Genomic DNA, 12,057 nt, shown 5'->3' on the forward strand with positions numbered 1-12,057 from the left:
TTATTTAAAAATGTTATCCTGACGAAAATAGTAAAGCATTGGAACTGTTTGAATATAGCACTGCAGCTACACTTGATTTGTTTCCTCCACCCACCCACAATCAAATATTTCAGCTCAATTATTTGTTACTGGGACGTAACATTACCGTGTGTTTAAATGTTGTATACTATGTACATAAATCAAATCATATCGTGCTCTTGTTTAAGGCACTGGAAAATTTTCCAGTTTATTTTTTTGGGAGGGGCACATTAATATTAGTAAGCGGGAAATGTTTGGGAGTGGGGACATTTTCACAGCCATAAGGACTAGAGACGTGTGGCTTGAAAGAAAACCAAAGCACCGAAAGCTGAGCTTTGTGTCCCCAGGGCCACTTTCTGCTGGCCTGTGGAGCCACAAGCAGGTGCTCGCAGCTCTCACTGCTCCTTGACCACTTCTCCAAGTTCATCTTTCCCCCTGTCTTCTCCATTATAGAGTTTCTGTGAACATTTCACGTTGGGGGTGTGATTTTCATGTTTGCTTAACCTGGAAAACTTGAGTGAAAGAAACATGTTTTTGGGGTCAGATTGCAGGATACAGTTTGTGTCCATGCACAGATTTCTGACCAACCCCAGATACATATTTGTATGAGTGAATTTTTTAAAAAAATGTTTATGCCCTTTTCCTTTCGTCATTGGGTCCTGTGCCCGCAGAGAATATGTGTAACACAACTCCATAACAGGATGTGAAATTAGTGAGTACAGACGTTAAGTGACATCAGTTCCTGAGATTACCTGCCATGGATCAGTGTCTCTGCAGCTTCCAGCAGTGTCGCAAGCCCCGTCCTTGATCTGCCATTCACATGGCACTGCTTAAGTAGAAAATAGTGTCTGTCAATTTAATCCACAGATACATAGTTTATAATACAACCCTTCATATTCCTGTTGAGTTTAAAAACATTCTTTAAAAGTGTGGGCCATGAGAGTACTGCTGTTTATTTATTTATTTATTGACCTACCTCATTTATATCCTGGCTTTCTTCCCAATGGGGACCCAAAGCAGCACAGACCATTCCCTACTCTGCCACTTTATTAGATCAGCATGCCTGCAAAGTACATTCCTGGAGGAGTCTGTCTGCTGCATCTCTGATTTACCCCTCTAACCTTGCCTCTTTTCGGTCATTCCCCATGGGGGAGCTAAATACGGAGGATGTCTGGCTCTCATTTTAAGAAACGGCACCAAATCATTAATATAGATGTTAAACAGGCAGGGGGCCAACAAACATCCCTGTCTAACTCCCTTCTGCACTGGACAGGAGTCTGTCCTGACTCCTGAAGAATTCACTCGAACCGAGGCAGATGTTTTAGAATAGAGAGCCATAATCAATCCCAGTAGTCTGCGGTCAATATTGGTGTTCAATAACTTCTCCCACAATCTGCGACGAGAGATGGAGTCGAAGGCAGCCCTCAAATCCATGAAGGCCGCATAGAGACAACCTCTTGGACGCAAGGAATACTTGCTGGCAAGATGGAGAAGCGTCAGACAATGGTCTGTAGTAGCGACACCCTGTCGAAAGCCACACTGTTCAGGAAAAAGGAACCTCTCTTCATCAAGCCATTTCTGGAGTCTCTCCTGAAGGAGTGCAGAGTAGATCTTCCCAGGGGTAGCAATAAGGCTAATCGGTCTATAATTCCCTGGGTCGTTGGTATCCCCACCTTTGTGGATAGGTACCACAGTAGCTGTCTTCCAAATATCGGGGATATTAGCTGACTTGTTGATATCCGAAAACAGGTGGGCCAAGCGATGAGCCCACCATTCGGGATTCACCAAAAATAGTTCTAGAGGTATAAAATCCGGGCCCACCGCTTTGCCACGCTTCATCTGATTAAAACGTTCAAGTACTGACTCTGGAGAGACCTGACGAATGTTATCCTGACGAAAATAGTAAAGCATTGGAACTGTTTGAATATAGCACTGCAGCTACACTTGATTTGTTTCCTCCACCCACCCACAATCAAATATTTCAGCTCAATTATTTGTTACTGGGACGTAACATTACCGTGTGTTTAAATGTTGTATACTATGTACATAAATCAAATCATATCGTGCTCTTGTTTAAGGCACTGGAAAATTTTCCAGTTTATTTTTTTGGGAGGGGCACATTAATATTAGTAAGCGGGAAATGTTTGGGAGTGGGGACATTTTCACAGCCATAAGGACTAGAGACGTGTGGCTTGAAAGAAAACCAAAGCACCGAAAGCTGAGCTTTGTGTCCCCAGGGCCACTTTCTGCTGGCCTGTGGAGCCACAAGCAGGTGCTCGCAGCTCTCACTGCTCCTTGACCACTTCTCCAAGTTCATCTTTCCCCCTGTCTTCTCCATTATAGAGTTTCTGTGAACATTTCACGTTGGGGGTGTGATTTTCATGTTTGCTTAACCTGGAAAACTTGAGTGAAAGAAACATGTTTTTGGGGTCAGATTGCAGGATACAGTTTGTGTCCATGCACAGATTTCTGACCAACCCCAGATACATATTTGTATGAGTGAATTTTTTAAAAAAATGTTTATGCCCTTTTCCTTTCGTCATTGGGTCCTGTGCCCGCAGAGAATATGTGTAACACAACTCCATAACAGGATGTGAAATTAGTGAGTACAGACGTTAAGTGACATCAGTTCCTGAGATTACCTGCCATGGATCAGTGTCTCTGCAGCTTCCAGCAGTGTCGCAAGCCCCGTCCTTGATCTGCCATTCACATGGCACTGCTTAAGTAGAAAATAGTGTCTGTCAATTTAATCCACAGATACATAGTTTATAATACAACCCTTCATATTCCTGTTGAGTTTAAAAACATTCTTTAAAAGTGTGGGCCATGAGAGTACTGCTGTTTATTTATTTATTTATTGACCTACCTCATTTATATCCTGGCTTTCTTCCCAATGGGGACCCAAAGCAGCACAGACCATTCCCTACTCTGCCACTTTATTAGATCAGCATGCCTGCAAAGTACATTCCTGGAGGAGTCTGTCTGCTGCATCTCTGATTTACCCCTCTAACCTTGCCTCTTTTCGGTCATTCCCCATGGGGGAGTCTGCCCTGTCTCTGGGTCTGAGTCAGTCTCTTCCAATACAGAGATGTGGAAAGGGTTCCCCACCTTTGAGGGAGGCTGCCAGTTCCATTTCTGCCCAAGTCGTTACTGAAAAGCCTTGCCTTCATCCAATCAGGAGGCACACCCAGAAGAAGAATTCATGTTCAGTCACAAGAGGTGGACTCCTCTGCGGGAAGATCGTTTTTACATTTTCACTGTAGATCAGGGGTCCCCAGCCTTTCTGAGCCTACAGGCACCTTTGGAACTCTGACACGGCGTGATGAGCGCAGGCACAAAATGGCTGCGGCGGGAGGAGGAGCCAGTCACAAAATGGCTGCTGCAGCTTCCCTTCAGTCATACAGTGAAGATCCTTGTGCTGTGGTGGCAGCTGCTGTCAAAGCAACATTTTTAAAGATCTGCACAGCCAAACAAAATCTCCAGTGGCCAGTCAGAAGCCTTGCTGGGCAAAAAGCCCTACCTGGTCACGCCACATTCTAAAAATGTTTGATGGGCAGCAAGAAAGTTTTCAGTGGGCAAAATGGCGTCCATTGTCAGTTAAGGATATAGGGGTGAAGTTTGTTTCCAGTTTCAATAAAAACTATGAGACATTTGGGGAAGCTCTAGGGCTGCCAAGTGGGGGCGGGGAAACCCCCGCTTTGGAGGCCCGCCATCCGCCACGGCGGAATTGGGCCCCGGGGGAACTCCGCCCCCCGAAGCTGCGTCACCAGAGGTGACGCAGCCACATCACTCATGTTGGGGGCGTGGCCCAGATCGTCGGGGGGGAAGCATATGGTTCCCCCCCGACGATCTGGGCCATGCCCCAAACGTGAGCGACATAGCACGTCACTTCCTGTGACATGCTGGTGGCGCACGTGCATGTCCTGGGAGAGCTCCCGGAGCCTGGCAAGGCTCCCCCACCGGCAAGGGTGAGTACACTTGGCAACCCAAGTCACCCACTCGCCGGACAAACAAACGATCGGAGCCGGGAGGGTACCTGGTAGGGCTTCCCCCACCCCAGATGTGCTGTGGCCATAGTTAGGGTTTCTGCATAGGTCTCTGCACCATGCACCGTGTAAGCCGCTCAGAGCCCTTCGGGGGTGAGCGGGGTACAAATAGAAAGTATAAATAAATATAAATAAAATAAAACCCTAGGAAGCTCTGATCTAAAAGGACCCTTAGAATAATCTCTCTAGCAGGGGCTGTGCTGCTTTTATTTTCTGTAGAGCATCTAGATCACTTCTGGTGCCATTTAACATTTGTTTGCAGAAGGAGTAGAGTGTACCTCTTAAGTGTAATCTAACAAGAACTTCTGTTCTCTACAAACAGATAGTACCGATTCACAGACAGAAACTTGCACAACGTATAGCAAGGTAAGTTGCAACTAGAGTTAACGTTTCTCAAGGAAAATTGATCCCAATACAAGAAGTATAAGAGAAAGTGACAGGACAATACTGGTTAAGGATCATGGGATTATATAGCGTTTTGAGACAAAAGACATTTTCTGAAGCAGTAAATAAGGAGGATAACCCCTTTGAAAATCTCTATAGTTCTAAAGATGACAATAAGAAGGGTATTGGAAGGAAAGTGTATAGTCTATTGAACAAATATAAGGATTTTATGGTTAGGACAATACAATCTAAATGGGAGAAAGAGGTGAACCTATCAGCATGGGAGGTAAATAGGCTAATGAAGGGAATACTGGAAATAAAAATGGAAAAATTTAAAGAACTGGAAATGAAATTAATCTTGAAATGGCATAGGACACCTGCTTAATTATTGTATATGATTAAGGGGATGAAATCAGAGTGTTGGCATTGTAAAATAATAGGGGGACATTATGCACATCTTTTGTGGGGATGCTCTAAGGTAAGGGAATTTTGGCAACCGATCCTGGAAAAGGTTGATAATTTATGTAACGTTACGATTGAGCTGAATGAGAAAGTGTTATTTATGGGAATTCTGGGAAATAATAAAGTACATAAATCCAAAAAGGATTTATTTAAAGCGATGATTCTAGCAACTCATGCAGTAATAGCATATGGATGGAAAGATGCCTTAAAATGGACTTTGGAAAGATGGAACCGGTACTTATATGAATGGATTAAATCAGATATTTTATTGATAATAAAACAGGATAAGACATAGGAAGATAAGGCGGAGATAAGGAAGAAATGGTTTGGGTATATAAGATGGGTAAGAGAAGGGAGGCCCAATAACGATGTAGATGATAAAACTCCATAGGGTGTGCTTGTGGTTATAGATATAGTAATAAGGTTCTTCTTCTGGTCGCTCGTGGGGGGGGGGACAATAAAGGGGAAAATTGATGTATTTGATGTTTGGTTATGTAAACTTGATGAAAAGGATTATGAATGAATATGAAATGTAAGACATCAATACAAATTAAAAAAAATTAAGTTGCAACTGGAGTTAACGTTTTATGGAGTACCTTCTAAACCGCAAGAGTTGCATACTCTTTGTTCCATATTAAAGAAAGGGATGCTCATTTAGTGCAAGTCAGAAATGTTGATTCCCCAGCAAAGGAAGAAAATTCTGCAAAGATCGCATAATGAGCTGTATTTTGCAAGTGTTGGATTGTGGAACGTAATTCTGCTCAGCATCTGCTGAGGTGATAAAAGTTATTTGCCGCAAAGTGGAAGAGGGGAACGGTATTTGTGAATGTCGTGCACTGTTTCCTTGATTAAGGTTAATGGGCTACAAATCTTGATTGGGGAACTGCTTTTAATATGCATACTTAAGAAAAATCATAGATGGCATTTGATCTTAGAAGAGGCATTCTCACCTGCCTGAGAATACCTCTTTTAAGATGCATGAGTATTATCTAAAAACAGAATGGTGTGTGCTTTTTCCTTTGCAATTATTATTTATTCACTTGCTAATGTATGCAGATTTTACAGAGTCAAACCCCGTGCTGTTAATCATTACAGCTTGTAGTGCTATGAACTCTTAGGACTGAACCCTGAGAAACACAGTTTTCAAGTAACTTGTAGATTTGGACTGTGAGATTTTAAAAACTTTACTTATAAGAACACTTTCCCCCACCTTTCTCTTGTGGTTCAAGGCAGCGTGGAGTGCTAAAACATAATCTTTGATATAATCAAACTCTGTTGACTGCCTCCCTCCAAGAAAATGCCTGCAGTTCAAATCCTCTGTTTAAAGCCCTAGGAAACAAAAGAGGCTTATAAAACCTCTTTAATAGTCTCTTAAGGTCCGTGCCCTCCTTACTTCCTCATGGAGTCAGTTCCACAAGGTGGGAACCACTATAGAGGAGTGGGCTCTGGTGGATGCCAGGCAGGCAGTCTTAAAAGGACAAGCAGAAGGTGGCAGCTGAAGGGCTGTAACTGACACATGGGGAGCATTTATTTATTTTATTTATTTTATTATATTTATACCCTGCCCTCCCCGCAAACGAGCATAGGGGGAGAGGTGGTCCATATATATATGTCCATGAAGGGCTAATTTAAATGTCATAACCGGCACCTTGAATTGAACTCAGAAACCAACTTGCAGCCAATGTGGCTGTTATGAAATAAGATGTTTTCCTAATGACTAGTCCCTGACAGTAATCAGGCTGCTGTGTTCTGAACCAGTTGCTTTTTCTAGGCTGACTTCAAGGGCAGTCCTATCAAAAGTGTGTTACAGTAGTCTAGCTATGTGGTTACAAAAGGGTGACAGCTGCGGATATTACAGCAGAAACTGATGTCTGTTAGCTGGGATGTTGCCAGAACTGAAGATTAGGTATTGCCACCAGAAGCTCTTCTCAGCTTCTGACTCTACCTTCATTTTTTGTTCTTTTAGTAGTATCACCATCATATTTAAAAGTCTGGATCCTGTTTATCGCCCCTTGAACATGAGAGTCCAAAGCGGCTTTCAGCAATTATAAACCCGTAATATGTAAAGCCAACCTAAAAATACAGTCTGCACATTCAAAACTCTGCTAAAAGGAGTCTGATTGGGCCACGTAAAATAAACACTTCTTCCAAAACCCCACCACAATTACAACCTGTGAATATACTTGTGAAAACCTGAAGTATTACACTTAGGGGGCCTCCAAAGAAACATTTCTGGTGTGTGGTGGGGAAATCATAGTAGACAAGGCTTTTGCAGATATAACCCTCCAGTCAAACTAGAGAAAGAGCAGGCCTCATTCTCTCTCATCCAACAGTGCTAGGAACTTTGGGGGGGGGAAAGAAGAGTGGAGGATTTCTGCATTGTAGTGTGGTGACCAGATTTTACAGATTTATAAACCCAATTAATAAGCTATTTAATAGCTGTCGCCTTATAATGCAAAGTCTTTTGGAAGCCAAAGTCAGTTGCTTGCAGCTGTATTAAACCCAATGTTACAAACATTCTGTTATTACCATTTAATTCCTAATTTGTTTCTATTTTTTTAGCAAAAATCATAAATGACACAATAATGTTAGTAGCTAAATGTGCATAACCAAACTTTGACTTTTTTTAAATAAAGAGAATCCAAAGCATGCTTCTTTATTCTCTAAGATCTGTCATATGCTTACAGTGGGATAACATTCAGGATCTTCTTGGACACCCAGTGGAGAAGCCAGTGGTACTTCACAGGTAAATATTTGTTCTTTTTCGTCACTTAGATAAGAATAGTTTTGGATTAAAAAAGTGAACACATTTCTCTGTCTTACACTGCATCAGATCATTGGTCTATCAAGATCAGTATTGTCTACTCAGATGAGCAGTGGCTCTCCAGGGTCTTGGGCAGAAGCCTCTCAATGTCACCATCCTGATCTTTTTAATTGGGGATGCTGGGGATTGAACCTGAGACCTTCTGCGTGCCAAGCAGCTGCTATACCACTGAGCCACAGCCTCTCCCCAATATAATGAACACATGAAGCTGCCTTAATCTACTTTGACTGACAGTGGCTCTCTGGAGTCTCAGGTCTTTCCCATCACCCACTACCTGATCCTTTTAACTGGAGATGTCAGGAATTGAACCTAGGACCTTCTGCATGCAAAGCAGATGCTCTACTACTGAGCCACTGCCCTCACCTAGCTGGGCACCAGAAAGAGGCCTAGTAAAACTTATAGCAAAGCTCATGCCATATCTTGAGCAAAGAAAAGGAAACAGTTTCTAAAATAGTCTTGTAATTTGCAGAAGTCCATCTAGCATTGACCGTACCGTCGACCTCTGTCAGTCCATGTTCCGCCTAACCTTCCTCCAGGGACCTCAGTGCACTTTGTCTTTCCTGCAGTCTCCTGAGGCAGGTTAGACTGGGAAAAACTGGTCCCAAATAGAACCTATGAAATGGCTGAATGGGAATTTGAACCCTGCTCTGCCAAGTCCTGGTCTAATGCCAGGTTTGGCTGAATGTGAACTGTAGTACCGTGGAATCCCATAGAATCATTGAGCTGGGATAGAATCATAAAGAAACATAGAATGAATTTATAGTATAGTGTGCTAAACTTCATCCCCCTCCATGAACAGAAAGACAATAGCAACATCTGCCAGTTTGGTGTAGTGGTTAAGTGGGCGGACTCTAATCTGGGAGAACCGGGTTTGATTCCCCACTCCTCCACATGCAGCTGCTGGTGTGACCTTGGGTCAGTCACAAGCTCTGGCACAGCTGTCCTTGAAAAAGAGCAGTTTGTGTCAGCGTTCTCTCAGCCCCACCCACCTCACAGGGTGTCTGTTGTGGGGAGGGGAAGGGAAAGGAGTTTGTAAGCCGCTCTGAGACTCCAAGTGAAGGGCGGGGTATAAATCCAATCTCTTCTCTTCTTCTTCTAATCCTGCAGGAAGAGAGCCTAGAGACTTAAATCTTTGTCAAGCAAACAGTGATTGTTTATTTACCTAGTTTATACCCTGCCTGTCTCCCTATTGGAGACCCAAAGCAGCTGACATCATTCTCCCTCTCTTCCATTTTATCCTCCCAACAACCCTATAAGGTAGGTTAGGCTGAGTGTGTGTGACCGGCCAAAGGTCACCCAGCAAACTTCCACACCAGAGTGGGGATTTGAACCTGAATCTCCCAGATCCTAGTCTGACTCTGGCCACTGCACCACCACCGCCTCACCATGGTTAGAGAAAACAAGCCTTTATGATAATGGGGTGTCTATGGTGAAAGACTGACTTTGGCATCCAGGGAAGAAAGAACTGCCGTTGTTCATGTTGATGCTGCTTCCAGATTTATTACCCAGACTTAATGACTGTCCATCTCATTATTTGGTGTTTCAGACTTCTTTCGTGTTCTTTCAGGTCATCCTCTCCAAACAACACAAACCCATTTGGATCAACATTTTGTTTTGGACTGCAGCGGATGATATTTGAGGTTAGGGAAACAACAGAAAAACATATTTGCCCGGAAGAAATGACAAAGCGGAACTTTTGGGATTCTTGTATTTCTTGCAATACTGGCTGTTTGTAGTTCTCTCAGAAACTGGGTGTTGGAAGTAAGGAAGGCTGTGATGCATGCAGGCTGCTTCACTGCATTGTTGTCCTTAGATACTATACACGGGCACCGGCTGTATTTATCCCACACTGGTGGAAAGAGCCATCAAGCCGCAGCCAATTTATGGTGACCCTGCTTAGCTTCTGAGATCTGACGAGATCAGGCTGGCCTGGGCCATCCACACCAGCGCATTTATCCTACATTATTCAAATAATAGAGTGAAGTGGGTGGAGGTACGGGATGCGTTCAGATGACCGACTTGCATCACACAATGCATGCTGACTGCAAACATGCTGCACTAGGCAAACCCTGCCCATCTCCTACATCCCAGACTGTCACATCAAATATTTATTGACTAAATAATCCAATGAAAAGGAAGAACGTATGTTGATGATTAAGAGAAGAAAAACAGATGTAGTTATAAATCCGAGGCTGGCTTGGAATATGAGTCCCTTTCATGCTGTTCAAGGAGAAAAAGAGGAGTTGGTTTTTATACTCCGCTTTTCTCTACCCTAAGGATTCTCTAAGCGGCTTACAATCTCCTTCCCTTCCTCTCCCTACAACAGATACCCTATGTGAGGTAGGTGGGGCTGAGAGAGTTCTGAGAGAACTGTGACTGGTCCAAGGCCACCCAGCAGGCTTCATGTGGAGGAGGAGTGGGGAATCAAACCCGGTTCCTCAGATTAGAGTCCGCTGCTCTTAACCACTGCACCACACTGGTTCAAGATTGGATGATGCTGTTACTTGCATTTCTGATTCATCTGATTTATTTTTACTTCCGTGTCCCTCTTGGCGCAGGTGATGCAGAATAACCACATAGCATCTGTTACTCTGTACGGCCCAGCAAGACCCAGCAGCCAGCTGAAAACGTCCGATCTCCCCCAGTGAGCGATAATGGCTAATCAACTTGCTGCAAGATTAGTACAGCGTGCCTTGATCTGCTGCCACTAATAATATATATTTAAAAAGCACGGTATGATGGATATTATTTTTTTGAGTTTAAAACTGCCTCTCGCCACTCATGCTTGGGGCAGGATGAAGAATCCTCTCGACCGTTCATCAGAGGACATGGAACTTGTGTCGGAGGTGAGCCATCGGGCCCCCCGTTGCCGTCGGTCTTTCTTCCTTTTGGTTATCCTCGTCCTTTTACAGCATAGATGCAAACAGACTGGTCTGTCTTTTCCTGAGCTGGAAGAAGGAAGAGTTTAAAGAGAGTGCACACAAATGACTGCACGACTTAGAAGCACAAACTTTCTGAGCCTTGGCGCATCTGCAAGCAGGTATTGGATATATATAAATACAAATATATATATATATTAGTCTGTGTTTTTGTGTTAACTGTACCAATGTGGTGGAAATGCTTTTAAAAGACAACAAAGGGCGTGTGTGTGTGTGTGTGTGTGTATATATACATATATATATATATATATACACATACATACACACAGACACACACAGGCAGAAATATATCTATGTCTGTGGTTTATGACATCATACCAAATGTGACAAGTATGTACATACGTGTCCCATGATTTCAGGCACCACATTTTTTATATACTGTTGAAAACAAAGCACGGAAGCAGCATGTGCATAAAAACTTGGTTGTAACTATTTTTATTTTTTGCACTACATACACTTTAAATTACTTGATAAGACGTTTTAATCTTCATTGAGGAGCCTCTGTGTACCGGGTATGAGTGGGAGAGGGGTGCAACAGTTTATTTAATTGTTTGCCACACACAACGCTTATTTATACCGTGGGGCAGAATTCCCCACCTCTTCTGCACTAATATTTACTTGACATGCTGAAGCAACCTCTTTATTTTCCTGGTTAACTGTTAATGTGGGTTGTTTTTTTTTTTTTTATGTGTACAATTTCCAGAAGAAAAACAGAAGTCAAGTAGATTATTCCTATGTCTCGTTTTGCTTTGGTTTTTTTCCTTGGTGGTTTTGATACCATTTTTCTTTTTAAGGAAGGGAAAAAAGTGTTAATCCCGTAAGAGCAAATACAGTTTTCTTCTCTTATTATGACTATGCGAAACGTTATCAGATTAGACTTTTGTAATTCCTCATCCTATAATTGAATGCGAACATCTCCCACCTGAGTCTCATTGAAACGAGTGACAGTTGTACTGGTGGGACTTCTATTGAACCTAGTCTTGGGAGATTGTGCCCTTGGTAATTATATAGCACAGTTGGTGGGGGGAATGCCCTGGCTGCCCACCCCCCAGATGTCTTCAGATATCTTTATTTAATGCCAAAACATTAGCCAAAGAGATCCTTTAATCAAGTTTCCTAATTTCTGTGCATATATAGTGACCCTGCACACCCTTCCCATTCACCCCACCCTGCCCTGCAAACAGGTTTCAGCTGCTTCCAGTTTAAAGAGAGGCTTCTCCCCAGTCATGATCCCCATCCGGAGACAACTGGCCTTTGTTGCTCTCTTGCCAGTCTTATTGTGGGGAAGGTAGCTAGTCTACCAACTTTGAAATATCAGCCCTTTTTAAAAACAACGGAGAGAGAGCGAGAGAGTGAAATGTATAATTTTATCCCATTTTTTAAA

General features: G+C 43.0%; 1 protein-coding gene across 1 annotated transcript in view; it reads left to right on the forward strand.

Moving 5' to 3' along the window:
• Positions 1-11,373, forward strand: part of LOC107106021 (chromosome unknown open reading frame, human C16orf70) — a 66,004-nt gene extending 54,631 nt beyond the window's left edge. Inside the window, exons 16-19 of the mRNA XM_015406104.1 lie at positions 4,387-4,430; positions 7,598-7,656; positions 9,302-9,374; positions 10,293-11,373. Of these exons, the coding sequence (XP_015261590.1) occupies positions 4,387-4,430; positions 7,598-7,656; positions 9,302-9,374; positions 10,293-10,382 (266 nt within the window). The 3' untranslated portion in view covers positions 10,383-11,373. The remainder of the gene's footprint in view (positions 1-4,386; positions 4,431-7,597; positions 7,657-9,301; positions 9,375-10,292) is intronic.
• The last annotated feature ends 684 nt before the right edge of the window (positions 11,374-12,057 follow it).

The sequence above is a fragment of the Gekko japonicus genome, unplaced genomic scaffold (genome assembly GCF_001447785.1).
Source record: "Gekko japonicus isolate JY-2015 unplaced genomic scaffold, Gekko_japonicus_V1.1 scaffold757, whole genome shotgun sequence".
In the NCBI taxonomy this organism is placed as follows: Eukaryota; Metazoa; Chordata; class Lepidosauria; order Squamata; family Gekkonidae; genus Gekko; species Gekko japonicus.